Here is a 20601-nt window from a genome sequence, read left to right on the forward strand (position 1 = left end):
TTCCTTGGGACAGTGTTGACGATGTCATTATTCCTGTCAGTATTAGTGAGAAATTTCATTGATTTTTTGTTGTATTCCGAATCAAGCTTAGATGTCTACATGTATATGATTCGATGAGGGGAGGATCTGTTCACACCAAGTTAGTCAATGAAGTTGTTGGTAAATTTGCAACAATGATACCACTACAAGAAATTTGAAATAGTTGATTGCACCTTCTACTTTTGTAGAATTACATGCTATTTTTTTCCACTTTTGGACAACTTTTTTGTGTTTAAGTATTTCATGATATATAATACCATATGTTTTCTTCCAATCAGATATCATCTACATATGAATTACTGTTTGACTATTATAATTTCAGGATACTAGTAATATACAGACTTCATACCATTTGGATTCACTATTTTAAAATATCAGTGTGTATCCAAATTGTACAATTAATGGATGAAATGTGTGTGAAATTTGATTAATATGTGTATGACACTGAATTTAATGTTTGATGGTTGGATATTGTATTAATTGTGATATAATATTGGTATACAAATGATATGCATTGTGTGATTATATGAAATTGATTTATTGTTGGTATAATATGTGTGATATAAGCTGAAGTTCATGTTGGAATGAAACTTGAATAAAATTGGTATAAAGTTTGTTATATATTTACACTATCTTATATATTAATCTGGAACACATTTTATTTCCAAGTATATTAGATCTATATGAATAATTAATGAATCGCGTATATGAAATTTGAAATCTGAAATCTGTACAAATATTTACACTATCTTATATATTAATCTGGAATAAATTTTATGTCCAAGTATATGAAATCTGTATGAATAATTAATGAATCACGTCTATGAAATGTGGAATCTGAAATCGGAAACCTGTACAAATATTTACACTATCTTATATATTACTCCCTCTGTCCCATTTTATGTGGCAACATTTCCTTTTTGGTCAGTCCCAAAAAGAATGTCACATTTCCTTATAAGGAAAGTATTTAAAGGTACAATTCATTTTTTATCCTTGTTGATCCCACTTAATCTTAAAATAATACTCCAATACATTTATGAGGAGAGAGAAATTGAGTCTACTTTTTAAAAGGGCAATTTGGTAAATATTTCAAAGTCTTCATTTATTTCTTAAACTCCGTGCCCGGTCAAATGTTGCCACATAAAATGGGACGGAGGGAGTAATTTGGAATAAATTTTATTTCCAAGTATATGAAATCGTAAAGAAATCTACATTAGCTTTCTTTTGATCTAAAAAAATCCGCACACCAACATCATTGTGGATACTAACAGGGGGACATTTATCACTAACTATATATTTTATCTCTATATTGTGAATATTAGCATCTATCATTAGCTGCGATGTTATCGCACTTACTAGACCACTATAAAGACTGGAATACTCATATATAATTCCCTCCATCTGAAAATCAACATATTTCTCTGTTTCATTAAAAAAAAAATAACAATTAGTCTTACATAATACAAAAAATAAAAAAAAAATTATACACACTTATCATTATTTTTTCATACAAAAATCATTCAAACAGTAAACTACAAACAGATTTCATTAAAAAATAACTTTTCAGATTTCATACCCACTTAAATACAAATTTCATACCCACTTAAACACAAATTTCATACATACAATCATCATTTATACCAAATTTATACATTTCTCATACCAAATAGTTCATTCCTTTCACACAAATTTATACATAATTGACAAAACTTATATAAACAATAACATTTCAAATTTCATACCAACTTAAAACATTTTCCATACAATTATTCAAAATTCTAAATAACTTTTTTTACTAACTAGTTAACACACTTTCATACCAACTTAAAACAACTGTCATACAATTCTTCAAAATTCTAAATAACCTTTTTTTCACATTAGTGAATACACTTTCATACCAAATTCATTACACTTATACTAACAAATTCATTCAAAACTATACATTTTAATTTATTTTTTCAGGAAAAAAAAACAGTAATCAATATTATAATTTTCATCTACGTACCCAATCTACAACGATAAAAATATTTATATGTTATACATTTATACTCAAATCTTTCATATATTGCGGCAGCTTCTCACGAAATCATTGTATTGCCAGTATAAAAAATAACCAAAAAACAAAAAATATAGTGACATTAAACCCCTACCAAAAAACAGAAACTTACCAAGAAAATGACTAATATTACAGTTTCACAACAACTAATACGTATTATGAACAAAACGTATTGTTTATACAAAAAAACATATCACATTCAATATAGTGACGATGTACAAAAACAAAATCACAAAATGTGATTTACAGTTTCATTTTTTTTTTCATTTCACTGAAATCCAAATAGTAAACAATTAAAAATACTAACCTGAAGGGTCCCATCTTCCGCCATGTTTAATTAATATTGATATGTAGTTGTCCATCACAAAAAAATAGGATTTTTCAAACAAAAAAAAAAAATCAATTAGTCGCCAGTGACAAAATTTCTGGAAGAAAATTGAAGAGAGAGAAACGTGGAAGAAAAATGGATAAAATCAGATTTTTGAATTAATTTTAACAAATTAGAGTGAATTAAGGAAACTGAATATTCTTAATTAGTTTGAGATTCCTTAATTCATGCTAATTAATAATTATCTTAAATTAATTCAAATTTAATTGACACCCCTATTCCGTTTTTTTTTCCATTTTTTCCTTATTAATTACGTATTATTAATTAATAATAAAAAACCATAAATAGATTAATCATTTATTAAATAAATGGAAATTGATTTTTAAAATCAGATTTTTGAATTAATTTTAACAAATTAGAGTGAATTAAGGAAACTAAATATTCTTAATTAGTTTGGATCCCTTATTTCATGCTAATCATTAATTATCTACAATAAATTCAAATTAAATTATAACCCACAAATTCAGTTTTTTACTTTATTATTTCTAATTCCATTTTTTTTATAATTTTTGTTTATCTTTTTATTTATTTTTTAAGTTTTTTCCAATTAATAAAAATATTTTTTTTTTTAACTTGTTATAACCTGAAATTTTTAATGCTATAACTTGAAAGTCTAAATCTACTGTTATAGCTTGAAAATAGTACTATAATATATGTCATATATGAAATTTACACATATTTAAATATGATTCAAAATGCTAACTACCAGATCTATTATATTTTGTTTACGTATCATTCATTATTACAATTTATGAATATGATACATTGTACAACAAACAACCTACATATCATACTGTGAATTGAACGCCTATCTTAGATATAGTTCTCAACACAAAAAATTTGACAAAAAATAGTCTTTCATCTACAAATGTAAAAGGTATACTCAATACCAATATTTGACAAAACAATCAGTGTTTCTGGGTAACAACTCCAAATTTCAATATATACAATAAAACTTTATTTTTTAACAATGTCTAAATTAAAAGCAAAAGAAATGCATACCATGGGTAGTGTTGGTCAAGAAATGGGAGGGGCAACCTTTCTACCCCTTTTCTTTTGAGTTTTTGCATCCTTTGCTTTAGATGATGCCCCCACTTCCTTTTTCGATTTTCTCTTCGTAGAAGTTTGATTTGCCATTAATGCCGGTGCATGCAAACTTTTAGACCTCTGTTCTGCACAGTTGGGGTCATCTGAATCAAAAATTTGATCATTGTTAGGTGTTATTATTTGGGAAATCCCAATATTAAAAGACGGATGATCCATTTTGACAACTGATCCAAAATCAATTGAAACACAAAAATTGATTTTGAAAGAAAAATGAAGAAGATGATATACCTATTTTGAACTTTGGACGGTTGAATTGAGATAGAATCGTTTGAAAATCAAATTGCTTTGAATTCGGTAACTGATTTGGTAGTGGGGAAAAATAAGAGGCGAGATTTTGGGGATGAGAAAGGTGGGTTTTGGGTTCTTTCAGAATAAAGTATCCGAGATAGAGGATTTGGGGAAAAATAGGAATTTTTAAATTTTTATGAAAGAGTAGGGATTAACGATAGTATGTAAACATATGTAGTATAGTTTAGTAATTTTGCCTTATATAAATAGTTATGTCATGTATTGTATATATATTATGTTGATATTAGCAGTATATATCAGATATGGTATGTATGTAAATTGTATATTTGAAATAATATTGCAAATGTAAATGGCATAGTAGTGATTTATATCACGTATAATGTAATATCTTAATTTATATTATTACCAATCTTAGTGAACATTTTATTTTGTATGAATGGAAATTTCATTTTTTTCTTAATAACCATTAATTTTTAAATATACACCGTCTGACCGTCGTGTAATAACATACAAAGTAGACTAAAGAAATAAGCAACTATTTCTTCAGAAAAAGGAATAACTATGAAATCCCTGATTTTAGTAGACGTCATTTAATTATTTTATCTGTAGAATTTTATATTATGTTAAAATTGATTATAAACTCTGCTATTTATGAAGAAAAATGCAAAAGCTATGACAATTATGTAGCCAACTCTTAATTATTCCGAAATTTGACAAAACAACAATTTTTTTTACTCATTTTAAGAATGAAGCTGAAGGGAAATAGTATAACATCTTCACAAAATCGAACCAAAAGACAAGATTTAGAGTTCGTTTGAATTGACTTACTGTAGATGATTCTATGCCGTTTTCTAGTGTTTGAGTAAAATAAAAGAATATTTATGCATTTGTTTTTAAGCCAAAATAAGTTTAAAATCTCAAGTTATGTCTTTTGACTTATAAGTCATAAGTTATAAGCCCGTCCAAACAGACTATTTAAGATTCAAACACAATCAAGAATATACCAAACATGAGAGTGGATAACTTCAACAGTTCAGCTGACAGAAAAGACTATTCCGTGTTGGATTCCGCATCCGTGTTGGATTCTCCAAAAATACACTAATCCGACACACACCCATTGACTTTTTTGAAGAATTTGAGCAACAGGCCACAAATTTTCTCAGGCTGTAAGTAAATAAAATGGACTAACATCTTCAGGAATTCATTCAAATACAACAGTTGGTATTATTATCAAGGACTGGGTTCTCTACAGTTTGGACTAACATATACAAGAACGGGTCGAGTAAATGCAGTAAAATAATAAATAGAGATAATAAAACCAGCATCTCACTGCCTACTATAAACTTAATGTACAAATCAAAATTATAACCTGCTGCTACTAATCATTTCTCCTTTACAGTTTTTTAATAACATCAATGTATGCCACTTGAGTCCGAACTATAAAGATTGTGATATCCCCTATGCAGTTTCCTATTTCAAGAGTTATTTTGAGCGTTTTCTGCTTTGTATTTTTGAAGTTCTTCTTGAGCACGTATCAACCTGTATATCAAGGAAATACTAGTTTCAATGGCAGAAGATACAATCTTCAATATAGGCATATGGCATTACTGAGTAACGATGATACCTCCACTGCAATTCAGTGTTTTCACTAATTAATTCCTTCTCTTTGTCATGAGCAACCTCCAACTACAAGAAATAGAGGAAGGAGATATACTTTATATTGATACGAAAAAGGTGCAAAAGTCACTTAAATGGTTTTTATTGCAAATGGATGTTGAAAGACTATAATGCAAGCTCATACCAGCGATTTCTCCACACCAAGCGAATTTAATGGCATGCATCCGGCATCCACTGCAATGTTGGTAGAAAAGGATAAAAATGTGACCAACACAAAGGGATACAATAGATGAATTTCAATAGGCATTGATTGTTCATACCCGTAGTGTCTCCAAGGGCCACTTGCCTCATCAATCTAAGAATACTTTCCTGTTTAGGAAGGGGGAAAAGACGTTGGATAAACAAAAACTGAAAAACTAATGTGTCATAATGGTAGATCCATTCTTACCCTTTGAAGAATATTTGCCTCTAAAATACTCTGCAACGCTGGAAAATGGGATGGTGTAAGAAGATTTGGTGGTGTAGCATCAAGTGGTAATGGTTGAGCAGCAGCAAGAGTTTGTGGCATCACCTACATGATCCATGACATTTGTTTAGGAAACTGCGATAGAAAATAAAAAAAGAGAAAAGCCGAACAGATACAACAGTGACATAGCAATGTCTACTTAGCCAATATTATAGTATTTGTATGAGCTAAGCGTTATTGAAAGGAAATAAGGAATTAGCTTTCAAACTAAGCACTTAGTGAGCAAAAGAAATATGTCCATCCGTTAGAAAAGGTATTTAGAAAAAATAGGGAAACCAACCAGCAAGCTCTGACTCTTGTGTAGCATTGGAGATGCACCTACCTGTAGGAAGAAATTATTTCTTGTGAGGAAGGATATCAATGTGTGTGCATATAATATATGATATATTAATCAACTACATCGCAATTCAAAAAAGCTAGTTGTGGTTGGTCATATAAAACCTCTGTATCTATTTCATTCAGTATCTAAAACATTACTGAAGACTGTTTTTTATGTTAGCAACAGACTTGCTCATAATTGTCCTCCTTTATCTGTGTTTAGAACTGTGGTTGTGCTTTGCAAAACTCACATAGGTGGAGTTCCTAAATTTATTGCAAAATGAAAACTTAAATCTATGCATTCACCTTTTCCAAGTCGACATTCTCTGACGTAACTTTGAAACGTCCTCTTTGCTGAACAACATGACCCTTAGTCTTCTCATCAAAATCTTCACTGTTAGCTGCTAAATACAGTCTTGATTTAGCAAGAAAATATTAAAACAAAGCAAAACAAAACAACAAAAAGAATATGCTGAAAAATTATTTCGTACAGAAACTAATATACTGAAAAATTATTTGTTAAGATCAAAAGCTATTAACAATCACGATACTTACCTGAGGTTCTACAATGTTTACTGATTACTTCAGTTGGTACATCATCTATTGTTTGAAGAACAGAAGTCCCATTGCAACTGGATACATTTTGGAATTGACTTTTATCACTAATCACAAAGAGTAAACAAGCAAATTTAGGAACTTGGAAAAAACATGGCTCTGCTTAAATCGTGGATGTTAAACAAGCTAGCTAAGAATGTTGGCTATTAGTAGGTAAAGGAAAGTCAGAAGTCAATTATGCGATTTAATTACTGATACAATGCCCTAAAATTCTTTGTGTTAGTAAAGAACAAGCTTTAATCAAATGAATCAAACCACAAGGCAGACAGAGCTCCAGTTGAACAAGAGTACATTTCAATGTAAAAGTTCTTTGATTAGGTTCCTCTTTCCTCATTCAGTTTACGGATTGCCTTTTGCTTTCTTAGAACTTCCTGGCAGAAACCTTCTTCATCGACAATATTATTCATGGTTGTTTCTAAGTCTCACTTTTCAAATGAATAATGACACATACTAACAACTTCTTAATACAAGATTGATAATGTCAAAGAACTAGCTCCTTATCCAAACAAATCAATTAGCTAACAGCATAAATCCAAGTTAAAGAATTTGCTTGGAGCAAGAAAGGCTAAATTTAACAAGTTAAAAAAATGCTAAAACATTGGATATGGACATCGTGCAGTAATGTTTCACGAGGCTAAAAATCTATACAAATACCTCAAAATATATCTCAAGTCGTTGAGCAAATTGTGTCATACCTCTGGCGAGAATTTACAGGCATGCCCTCGAATAACTTTGCATCAGCCACTTGTTCACCTTTTCCCACCAAATTCAATTCCATGCGATTGTCATAGCATGGTGAAGAATTTTGTGAAAGTTGAGGATCATGAAATGAACCAGCAATGCTTAAATCATCATCAGATTTCTCACATTTAGTTCTGAAATGTTCAAAAAGAAAAGGATTGTTTAGCTACAGATACTAGCAAACTTAATGATGTGCTCTTATTCTTGATATTTAGCATTAAAAATACATGATAAAAGAGTAATGGTAATAACTCTCAACATTGGATGGATGACATACATGTTATAAGCCACATTCTGGGTGGCAGGTGAAGGAGGGGCAGATGGATTGTTACTGTCCTGTTGAGAGATGTATCATATTAGAGGAAAGACCCCAAATTGCAACATATCATATCGAATAAAGGAGATAACAATATACAAATTCAGTAGCATCTGAATATTGACTTGAGAAGGAGAACTGATGCTGAAACTTATTTAGCTGTTTCCCTGGAATGTCAAGCCCAGACAGCGAATTCGAACTCCCACCTAGGTCCTTGTCACCAAGGATCTCCTCATCTGGAATCTAAAAGCGAAAACAATTGGAAAAAAAAGAAATAGTAAACACAATGCTCCTGAACTTGCTTTTGTTATGCTGATTAAGAAAAGATTTCCAATGTGGACAATCTACACGGAAATTCTTCATTTCATAGCAAATTTCACAATTTTCATTTGAAGAGGCCAATAAAATTGAGCTTGAGAAACTACCCATTAACCAAGAATCTCAATTTGTATACATTAAGAAACTAGCATATAGTTGAAAATACTGTGGTACATGTGCATCAGAGAATAGATTTATGTACCAAGGTAGCCTGTGCCTTCAAATCTTCAAGGTTAAAATTCCAGCTGCTAATCCCCCGTTTATATTCATTCTGCATATAGCATTGAGGCACAGTAAGATCTAATTTTCAAAGATAAAAATGAATTTTGCAATGATGTACCAAAATTAAGGTCTGCAAAAAGAATTTGAAGCGAAAATAGTAACGAAAAAAGTAAGGGAAACATGGCATGGAACAACTTCTAAAACAAGTGTCAATGCTTTAAGAAAAAATTCTTGCATTGCTATCCTGCTAGATGAAGAATAATTTCTTTTCTTTCTCTTATAAACTTGGGAGTAGGTATTCCCAAAAAAATTAAAGATACTTGTATCGGGGTTTAATAATCAATGTTATCAAACAATCACCTCGGAGTTCAGAAATTTCCTATAAGGTGGCGATCCTAAAAAATATAGGGAGTTTAAGTTCGCAGCATTAACTTAACACAAAGGGTAAATTTCTTAGGATCTAAAAAGTCCGTCTTTCGAAACTATGTTAACCTTGATCAAAAAACATTTTAAGATATTATCTGGTTAACTAAATAAAATTCCTCTAAAAACACTTCTCCCCTTGCAACCTGCTAGTACCCTGTTTGTGGCTAAGCTCTTGAAAAAAATTTCCTACTTCCATTTTGTATATCAAATTTTAAAAGCAGTTGACATATGAAAAATCGACTGGGATGAACCAGTGAGTCTAGTCGTATGAATTACTTACCTCTGGAAAATACTACCTATCCTTTCTTGTTTGTTCCATTTATTTTCCATATATAAGCAATTTTAAGAAGAAAAACATCTCATTTCCTAATGCACGCTTAATGTAAACATGTAAGGTATTCATTATGCATAAGGCAATAAATAAAAGACATTATGTTATACAGATATCAAAATCTCAGTTTTCTCGTGAAATTGGTTATGACAGCAAACCTGTGATATTTCTTCTTTCTGCCCATCTGGTATCTTCTTTTGTGCTAGCATGTCTTCTTCTTTCCTCTACAATTAGGTTAGGAAAAAACTATTATTAGCATAGAAATGCTGATACAATATTATCATCTGGATGAAATATCATGTGGCTCTAAAGTGGGGAAACTCAGATTGAGGCACAACTAATCACCTTCAATGCCTTCATGCGATCTCCAAGTGCTGGCAAACCCTCCAACAGTGTTCTACCTATATAATCATTGGACCTTGCTTGCTTAAAGAACGGATGCTTCAGCAATTTTTTGGCTGAAGGTCGTTTTGAAGGATCTTTCACCAAGCAACTAGCAATCATTTGCTTAAAAGACTACAGAAGGAAAAAAGGAGTATAAGCAACGTGCAAATAACATTATCATTAAACAATCAATACTATTGAGTTACCTTTGAAAACTTCTTATCTCTCTCGTAATCAAGGCCAGGGGGTGCATTTTGCAATGTCATTAGTAAGACCTGATAAGTATAGAATATTGAATGCATTTTTATTTTATATTTAGGACTTCAAGAAACGAATCACTAACAATATTCACCTTCATTGGAGGATATTTTGAGAAAGGAGCATGGCCGTGAGCAAGCTCCAATGCAGTTATGCCAAAGGACCAAATATCAGCTCTGTGAATGAAAATGGATAAAAAGAAAAAAGGATTTCCTTCAAATAGAAGTACACATTTAGGATGAAAACAGAAAATAATTAACCAGAAGCATTACTTGAAATCATAACCATGCAACTGCTCCATGACCTCCGGTGCCATCCTGTAAAAGAAATCTAAATTATGGAAAACATTAAGGTGAAATATGAGCGAAATCTTCATCAATATTTTTAACATCTTAGTTTTTAGATGTACACTTTATGCATGCACTTATTCTCAGCTTCTCGCCTGTCCACAGTAATTAGTACCAGAATAGATCAAAAGTTCGAAGGTTATCAACCATTGAATAAATCATGAAAGCTTAGATAAAAATTCCAGAAGCATTCTCTTGGGTTAGAGCATACCAACAAGGAGTTCCAACAAATGTGTTCCGCATACGTTGCCTATCACCTGAATCAAATAAATAAGCAGAGACACCAAAATCTCCCAACTTTATTCCACCTCGTGAATCAATGAGAATATTTCCAGCCTGCAATAATCACACAAGTGCGTGATATCAACCTCGGCATGGTAATGGAAAGAATGTTTTTTTAAGAGACATTTGGGTGTTCACATAGGTGATTCCAACCATGAATTAGATTTATCCTTTATCATATTTCCATGGGATCTTAAGTGGAACAGGTATGCTAAAGTTTCTACAAAGGAATCAGTTTCCATGTTCAAATTCGAGTAACATTTACTGAAACTGTCAAACACCTGTATGTACAGATCATGTCTAGTGAAGCAAGTTTCAAATGGAAGTGCCAACACAAAATTCTTATTAATCGTCAAATAAGACTTGTAAAGTGAAACCTCATGAATTTATATGGTCTATCGTCTAATACATAAAAGAAAATCAGCCTATGCATTAGTAATGGATATACGCAAAGAAAATGGACTTACTTTAACATCACGATGGATGAAGCCATGATGATGAAGATATTCTAAACCCTTTAGAACTTCCCGTAATACTGTTGCAATGACGGTCTCTTCGAAGCCATCTGGATGAGTAGCCTTCAGTATGTGGAGACAGGAACCTCCAGCCATGTAAGGCATGATAACCCATAGGTTGTGATCACTAACAAATGAGCAATGTGATTTAAGAACATTGGGATGATCAACTAGGACCATTGTTTGTGCTTCACGCGAGATGTTATTCTGGATATGAGTTGCAAAAAAAGGAATCAGAAATTTAATTGATCCTATAATCAGCTTATCATCAACCAAAATGCCAGAGCAGCTAATTACTCGATTCTGGTATATATCTAGTTTTAATCTTTTCATTTTCAGAAGCTACTGATATAACCTAAGCTTCTAAGTATCAGCTAATACCAGCAAGAACTGAGGCAAAAATGTCGAGTTTCATTTTTTTTTTCATATACAATTTACCAGAAATGTAGAATTTTCATTTCATTTTTTTTTTCTTATAAGCAACAAAACATGAGAATTTTGTGGCCGTCAAGCTAGAGATATACAGAATAGCTGGAAATATAATAGAGGAATCGTACCAAATCGGAATTATCGCGTTCGAAATCGAGGATTTTGATGGCAACAACTTCGTTGAGAGAAATACATAAGGCACGATGAACCGAAGCACTGACTCCTTGCCCTACCTCCTCGAAAAGCGTGTAATGCTCCGGTCCAATTGGATACTTCTTCTTGTCCATGATCTCAAAATCCCCTGCTCTATTACGAAGAAATATCCACACAACAAAATCGACTTCCAACTACTGAACGTCAAACAACACACAAATGCAACTAGCTGGCGATCTACAAGTCCGAATTCTACACAAATTCCTCTATCACAATCACAAAAAAAAAAAAAACATTCAATGTTCATCAAAAAGGCATAACAAACAGAAACAGAGCCTTTAGAAAGAAGAGAAAAAAAAACTCACGGGTATCAATTTCAGATCCATGGACAGAATTAATCAAATAAATAAATATACCAAAAAGCAAAATATGGTAACCAAAGCAACCAAAATTAATTATTTTTTTAAAAAGGAAAGTTTATAAATATCATATATTATAAAGTATAAGTATTATAATGGTTGAAAAAGAGTGAGAAGAAAGAAAAGTTGATGAGGAAGACGATGATTGTCTTCTCCGTTTTCTCGTGAGTGAGAGAAAGCGCGCTTAACGGATCGCCGAGAAAAACTTTTCTTTATTTTTTGTATTGCAGAAATCCCGCCACTTGTCTTTTCTCCGCATAATTGAATTTTTTCTTCTCCGATTTCATGTGCCGTAAACGGTACCAATGGATCTTCTAATGGTACAACTACCTTAAGCAACTAATTTACGAAGCAAATATATGGAAGTAAATAACTATGGTTAGGATTTTACTTTAATCAATTTGATCTCAACCATTAATTTTAAACTATGACATGTGTCTCCAATCCAAACTAGAACTTGGGAAAAAAGGAGAGAAGAGAAATGGAGAGGAGCCGGATCCGATAAAGAATACTCCCTCCCTCCCATATTAGATGGCCATATTACTAAAAATGTTTGTCCTATATTACTTGAGCACTTATTAAATTAGGATATAATTAATTATTTTTTTCTCATTTTATCCTACAATTAATATGACCTTAAGTTTAAACAATTACTATGGCCTTTGGAAGTTTAAACAAAGGGCAAAATGGTAAAGTCTTCTAATGTATTAATAATTTCTTAATTACCGTGTAAAGTTGGAAGTGCCCATCTAATATGGATGGAGGGAGTACTTTATTTCGTAATTATTTGTAGGATTGTGAAATAATTTATTTCTAAATTAGTTAGTGGGTAAAATTTACCCGCACCGGGTGTATACATCAATTCAATAGATGCATGTCATGTGTTTAAATTTATAGATCATTTTACTTAACCTTAATCAATTGACATGTGTTTTACTTCATTAAATCACATAATAATGGAAATTGCATTAATTTGGTGTATACACCCAATGCAGGTAAGTTTTTTCCTTAGTTACTCCCCCCGTTTCACAACGAATGACCTAGTTTGACTTGACATGGAGTTTAAAAAAATAAAGAAGACTTAATCTTGTGGTCCTATATTAAAGTTATGTCAAATGTATAAAATTACATTTTAATATTGTGGCCTTAAACATGCCACGTGAAAAACTGAAATTAAATTATTACCAAAAAAAAAATCATTCTTTTTGAAATAGACTAAAATTGAAAGGAGATCATTTTTTTTGAAATAGAGTGAATATTTCGTACTACTTTTATCCATGTTGAGTGTGAGATAATTGATTGAGGAATAATTTGTTTTTCAACCTAAAAAAAGTCTTTAGTACATTCTCTATTTGATATACAGCTCAGTGATGAACGTGTCCAAAACGATAAACGGTCCAATAGTTGGACTCTGGTGCCTGTTGCATAAGCCCATGGGCCTGCTAGGATTTTGGAAAGAAAAAGTAGAGGAGATATTTCATAAATACTATACTCCTTATTTATGATCCTAATAACAAATTCGGAGAAGGGCCTAAAATATCCTTCAAGTAAAGGGAATGGAATAAAAATATCTTCTTTTCATCTTTGAGCTCTAAAATACTCTTCCATGAGTTCCATCCACTTATATGGACCTATATTACTTTTTTAGTTCACTCATGAATTTCTCATTGTAGGGATTGACTCATCATCCGTCAACATTCAAGCCGAGAATAGATCTAAATATAGGAACAATCCAATCAAGATGGAAGAATTACGCCAAACTTTAATTAACAGAACAAATATATCATTAGATACACATCAAGTGCAACAATGTTGAATACATATCGGGTGTATATTTATCTAATTAAGACTTCATGTATTTGAGTTAAAATTATATGTATCTATGAGAAAAAAATCCATATGCTAAAAAAAGGGAAGAATTTTGAATTTTTTTACTTTTTCGGATTAATGATAAGACAAATACTACACACTCGTGATTTATCCCTAAATTCGTGTGTTTCAATTACATTCCATATTTAGACACACATAATTATATGTATATGCTTACTATGTATCCAAGATACATGTTTTTGAATATAATGTATGAAATTGATACTTGATACATCAAATTAATACTAGATACATATAAAAGATACATGAAATTAAAATTAGATCATATAAATAGATATATGAAATTCTATTAGGTCATATAAATAGATACATGAAATTAATACTAGACACATATAATAAATAACGAAATTAATACTAGATACTTCTATGATACACATGAATGTACTTGTATGATACTCATGTATCTAAGTGTTTAGTTTGTTGGATACATGATATATTGATAATAGATACATCAAATTAATGAATTTATAATTATTTTAAGAGTAATAAAATGAATTTAATCAAATTAAATGACCAAGATATAAATATTTTTGTCTTTTATTAATAATATTAATGAATTTATTATTTCAAAGAATAATAAAATAAAATTAATTAAACATATATACCTTCCTTGATTTTCGCCTTATATTAGGGATTTTATTAATTTAAATTTCTAGATATAATTGTCCATGTATTTTGAAATTCCTCAATTACTCCTCTAATTAAGGAAATCAGTTACAACCAATTAATTTAAACAGATAAAATGTGTATGTCGATTTTAAAATTATGCAGATACACGTATCTCGCGAATTTAAACTCATGTATCTTAAGCATGAAATATGGTAGATGAAGTAATATTTGAAACTATCGGAAATCTTAGTAATTAGGACCTAAACTAGTGAGATTTACGTAGTTTGCCCAAAAAAAATCTAGCAATTTCTCAGGATTTTTCCACTGAGAAATCACGATAACGCGTTGCTAAGATAAGTCTTGATCAATATCACATAAGAAATCCTGGGAATCACCAAGATTTTGCTTAAGAACAACCATGAGTTGCCCTAAGTTTTCTAAGAGAGTAGTTTCAATTTCTGACGTAGAAATTATTTTTTCCAAAATATTTTTAATAAGGTCAAAATTTAAAAGAAATGTCAGCCAATTAATTTACCAATATGGTCAAAATACATTTTGTGTATATGTCTCTATATTTAGTATAAAGTATATACAATCTATACGCATAATTTAAAAATTGAAATGGTGAAACCATTAAGGAGTTCAAATCTGAAATGGGCATGGCTATTGCTTAGGTCTTAGCCAACCTCATTGGCTAGTAATTCAATTCACCTCTCCCTACTATATCTAAATTTTGGGAATTCCTATAATAATATGCTGCAAAACGTTTATAAATTATAATAATTCATTGCAAAGGACAGAATTTAACTTAAGGGGATAAGTTAATAGACTTCGCGCCACAATAATTAGGAGAATGAATTTAAGGAGATTTGATTTTGTAGTTCTTTAGAAATTTTATTTTAGTTACATATTCTCTTTTCTTCTTTTTTACAAGAGGTCAATAGGAAATAATATAACGGATCGGTAAATAAAATACATGAGAAGATATCATTATATTGTCAAAAAAAATAAATTCTATTCAAATGGTAAATAGGATTGGAATAAATATGTAGCAGAATTCAAGTTCAACAAGTTTTCTCTATAAGAAGAAAAACATGTTATATTATTATATTAATGAAATTACTAAATGCTCCAACATTTATATGAATTTAATTAATGACAATAAAGAGAAAGAAACAAAGACAATAAAAAAGGGGTTTTTATTAGTAACTCCCTCTATTCTAATTTTGTTTTACTTTTCATTTTTTAAAAGTCAAATAATTTAAGTTTGATCAGAAATGTGCATATGAAATCTTCAATTTTTTGAAGTGAAATTCATATATTTGTAAACTACGTAAAAAGTACTATAAATCAAAATAATTCATAATTCAAAATGTTTGAAAAATTTATAAAAAACTTACAATCAAAGATAAATTTATTTGAATCTCGAAATTCGAAAAGTGCCACAAACGGAGGGAGTACTAATGTGTCAAAAGGTCATCTCATTAACTACCCATTCAATAATAATCACTTGAACTCAAAAGTCAAATTTCTAATGAAAAGAATTAAATGGCTATTGAATAAAAGTATCAATACTATGCTGTACCTTTTAAATAACAAAAATATTTTGCAACTTGGAAGATTAGAAGAAACAAAATAAAGGAGGGCACAAGTGCTGGACCAGTGGGGAACTGCCAAGTGTTACTCAATTATTTAAGGGAAAGTCAGATAGATTAAGAAGTTTTGTGTAGCTTCAAATAATAGTACGTGTGATTCATGGACCACTAAGAAATTAATTATATATCGTGGAATTATTGAGATCATTCGAAATTTAAGTCTAAAAATATATTTATTTTAGTTATGAGCCTTTTATTAATTTTCTTATGTTAAACTTATTCGTTATAAGTTCAGATTAATATAGTCAGTAAATTTTAGATATCGAATACTTCAATGATAAAATTTGATATTGTTAAATTAGGTCTTAGGTCTAACTCACACCTCAAAAGCTAGTTCAAAGGGAGGAGGATTACCCAAGCCTTATAAGGAGTCCACCCATCTCATTAACCATCGATGTGGGACTTTTGTCATTCTTTAACACCCCCACCTCACGCCCAGTGCTTAGCATCTGGTGCGTGGACAATTTTTTATTTTTGGGGGACCCAACATCGGGTGAGACGGGCCCTGCTCTGATACCATGTTAAATTAGGTCTTAGGCCTAACTCACACCTCAAAAGCTAGCTCAAAGGGAGGAGGATTGCCCAAGCCTTATAAGGAGTCCACCCATCTCATTAACCATCGATGTGGGACTTTTGTCATTCTTTAACAGACATACGATACCCATGAATAATAATGAGTCAATTCCCTAAATGGTCACCCAAGTTTGGAGAATTGCCTTGAAATATCATTTATGTTTCACTTAGGACCAAAATATCACCTAACTATCACTATTTTCCTCCAAATATACTTAAAACTTTAAAAACTTTACTCTCTCCTAATTGGCATGCCATGTTATTAAAGTCTTTTTTAAAATAATAGACTTATTCAATTCATCAAACTCATTTAACTAAATAATAATCTTATTATTTTTAATATATATATATATATATTTGTTTATTAAGAAGAAAACTTCATACGGAAGAATCTTTTATCATAATTAAACTTTTTTATTTTTTTATGCTATGAAAAAATAGGGTTTTAAAATATATTATACTGTCATCAATTTTAAATACTTATAAACACATATATTCGAAAAAAAATATCGATATGCAAATCACTCATGAATGTTAACTTACATCAATTAATTATAAACTGTATAATTAATCAATAATATTAAATGCCAACAATATAATTAATTGTGTACTTTGAAATTCATGCTTACAATATTATTTAAAAAAAATAATAGGAAAGTGACTAATATTATTACTAATTTATTTCCCCTCCCTCCCCCCAAAAAAAATATACTAATACCTCAAAAGTCTCCTTCTATTCTAGTTGATATGTCATGTCATTAAATCATCATTTTAAAATAAAAGAATAATAGACCTATTTAATTCATTAAACTTATGCCTCTACAAAACAAATATATAAATTACGTGAGAATTTACGAAGATTATAAAAAAAATACTTTTAAAATATCTAATTCCTTCATATTTTTCTACCAAATAAAATTCAATGAATTTTTTTTGTGTGCAATTGTTACCTGAGAATTTTTGAAATCTCTAAGTAAATTATTTGAAAATTTTAAGTAATTTTTTTCATAAAAATTTCTATTATATAGAAGAGCCAAGTTGAGGACGACCAAGGGCAAATTTGTCATTTCATAAAAATTCTAGAATGTTTGTTTCTATGTTATGGCATCAAAAAAGTGGTAATAGATTTATAATGATAGTACAACCAAATATATTTTTCTAAATGTCATGTGTATCCTAATGATATGACATAATATGGACCCATATTTTCAATCACATTTTTATATTAAGATATTATAATTTATTTTAAGTAATATTCTTCTATATCATAAAATAAAGAACTTCATACTATGAGGTCACATAAAAATATTCATATCAATTTTTCATAAAACATCAAATTTGTAAATTTTCATAATAAAATAAATTACATATTATAATAAGTAAATAAATTTATAGAGTGAAATTTCTTTACACTAATATGTCTATGACATAACTTATTTAAATGTATAGTTTGTACTCCATTTTTTTCATAAGTAATTTTCAACTATAAGTAAATTATATCTTATAATTTTCATGTTGTTTCATTATGACAATTAACATTTTTATTATATAGAAGAGCCATGAGAAGGACAATCAATGGCATTTTAATAATTTTAACATCACTTAAGAGTAAAATAATAATTGTGTAATTAGTGATCAAAATGAAAATCTAGAAGAATTCATATATTGTATGTCTTTACTTTTGTTATGAGCCCATAAAGATATTTTTGTAATTTTGTTAAAATGAAGAATTTCCATTAGTTAACTTCTTACAAACAATAATAAATGCTAAGCTTATTTTGACATATTTTAGAAAGAAAATTTTGAACTAATTTAAAATAAAGTGTGTTTGAATAGTTAATATTTTGTTCCTAAAAATACTTTAAAGGATATTGTGTAAACATATTTTTAATATAATAAACTATTTAACAGAGAAAATTTGACAAGGAGAAAGTTTAACATTCAAATTCTAAGGAATATTAAAATACAAACTAAAGAAAAATGAGTAGTTAAAAAATAAAGAAGAACGACAAAATACAAAGTCAATAGAAAAGGACTTTGTTGAGAAATATAGAGGAACAAAAAAACTAAATAAATAAATAAATTAGGGGAAAAAAACCTGAAAAAGAAAAACAAGTATATTGGTTATTTTGTGGGGGGTAAGATTTAAAGTTTTCTTTTACGGCATGATATTAAGAGTGTAGTATCAAAAAAATTTATTAATGTAATCTAGAATATAACATTATGATAATTGTTATTGCATATAGAAAAAAAATGCTTTCATGATTGTTTTTATTGGTGTGGAATTAGAAATAATTTTTTAATAAATAATTTCAATATTTAGAATATAACATTACGATAATTGTTATTGTATATAGAAATAAAGTTGCTTTCCTGCTTGTTTTTATTGTTGTGGAGTTAGAAATCCATTTTGATTAGTACTTTCAATATTAAAATCAAAATAAATAGAAGCATTTCTATTTATCGAAGACAATAATAAAATGTATCACAAAATTCATCGACAAAGCAAATTACAAACACAGTATACTAAAGTTGAACCAATAGAGATTTGAAAGACTTTGAATCGATCTTTACAAATTGGTTGATCAATGATTAGATACCACTTGTGAAATATATGTAGATCGATGAACTTTTTCAAAGACATCAACATTTTATATATTCCTCGAACACAATATGTTTTAACTCATAATCTAACACAATTCTCTATTTCCTTGCTGCATAGAATTTTTCAGAATTCAACTTTCTCAATTTGTGTTGTAAACGACGCATTTATGTCGTATGAACATTTGAAATAGATTATTAAGTAATATATTGAAGTTGTTTACTGAAGAAAAAAAATAGTATAAAGTACAAAAATCTCATATCTTTGGAGGCTAATTACATCCTATTCCGGAAGTTTTCTCAATTACAAAAATCTCAAATTTTTCATTATTTTCGAATACATTCCTTGATTTTTCGATACATTGTAAATGATATATTACTCTATGAGAGGGATGTATCCGAGAGGAAATAGGTATTGTAATGACCCTCTGGGTCATTTTTAAATTAAAGCATTCATTCCATCGTTTAGAGCGTTCCTGTAGCGACCCCAAGTCATTTATGACTTGTTGGCACTGACTGTTAGGTCGCCTGGTCGTTTGTTTGGGTTTTAGGCCCGTTTCCTTGTTTTGGAGATTTTATAACTTGAAAAGTTGACTTCGGTCATAAATTCAGGTAAAAGACCTCAGAATAAAATTCTGACGATTCCATCAGCTTCGGAATAGCCAAATTTGGCAAGTAGCATGGTCAACACGAGTATCGAGGCAATCGGTACGAGTTTAGGGCCATTTGGCCTATAGTTGACTTTGGTCAACCTTCTTGAAAGACGTGCTCAGATGAAAATTCAGACAACTAGGTTAGCTTCGGAATATCGATTTTGGTCTAGAACGACCCTTTGTTCACTTCTCGAGGCTTTAGATGCCCGTTGTGGAATCTGGCTCAAAACGATACTGGGTGTGGAACCCACTTTTCATCGAAGCGATCTCCAATGGAAATTCCAACTTCACCGTTGAGTTCGAAATATCATTTCCAATCAGATTCCATATATGGTTTGTGTTTTTCCGACTCCGAACGAGTCCGGAACATCGAAATTTAAATTTGAAGAGTTGTTGAATTATAACGCGGTGGTGACGTGGCAGAGCCACGCGACGCCACGTGGCAGCGTGTTGAAATCTGGAAATTTCCAGATTTAAGGACAATTTTCGTCCTTTTTTTTTCTTTTTTCTTGCTCATCTTCAAACATAAATATCTCCTCCATTTTAAGCTCAAATTAGGTGATT

At 30.1% G+C, this 20601-nt stretch overlaps 1 protein-coding gene across 5 annotated transcripts; it reads right to left on the reverse strand.

Annotated features, from left to right (window-relative positions):
• Window positions 1-5117: 5117 nt before the first annotated feature.
• On the reverse strand, window positions 5118-12047 carry LOC125832555 (uncharacterized). Of its 5 annotated transcripts, XM_049511732.1 has the most exons (21): window positions 12003-12047; window positions 11613-11903; window positions 11008-11262; window positions 10470-10594; window positions 10184-10228; window positions 10006-10087; window positions 9860-9928; window positions 9615-9785; window positions 9428-9493; window positions 8493-8561; window positions 8072-8215; window positions 7934-7992; window positions 7611-7790; window positions 6856-6962; window positions 6607-6704; window positions 6263-6304; window positions 5905-6027; window positions 5777-5825; window positions 5641-5690; window positions 5464-5525; window positions 5118-5378 (listed from the first exon to the last, which is right to left on the reverse strand). In XM_049511732.1, exons 2-21 carry the CDS (start codon window positions 11769-11771, stop codon window positions 5315-5317), a joined length of 2019 nt encoding a protein of 672 aa, XP_049367689.1. In that variant the 5' UTR covers window positions 11772-11903; window positions 12003-12047; the 3' UTR covers window positions 5118-5314. The 5 variants fall into 5 exon arrangements, with proteins under 5 accessions (XP_049367689.1, XP_049367690.1, XP_049367688.1 ...); XM_049511733.1 differs by lacking the exon at window positions 12003-12047 and having other exon boundaries at window positions 6607-6701; window positions 11613-11926; XM_049511731.1 differs by lacking the exon at window positions 12003-12047 and having other exon boundaries at window positions 11613-11926.
• Window positions 12048-20601: the final 8554 nt, after the last annotated feature.

Source organism: Solanum verrucosum, unplaced genomic scaffold (assembly GCF_900185275.1).
Source record: "Solanum verrucosum unplaced genomic scaffold, falcon-dt-bn FXZP01000009.1, whole genome shotgun sequence".
NCBI lineage: Eukaryota > Viridiplantae > Streptophyta > Magnoliopsida > Solanales > Solanaceae > Solanum > Solanum verrucosum.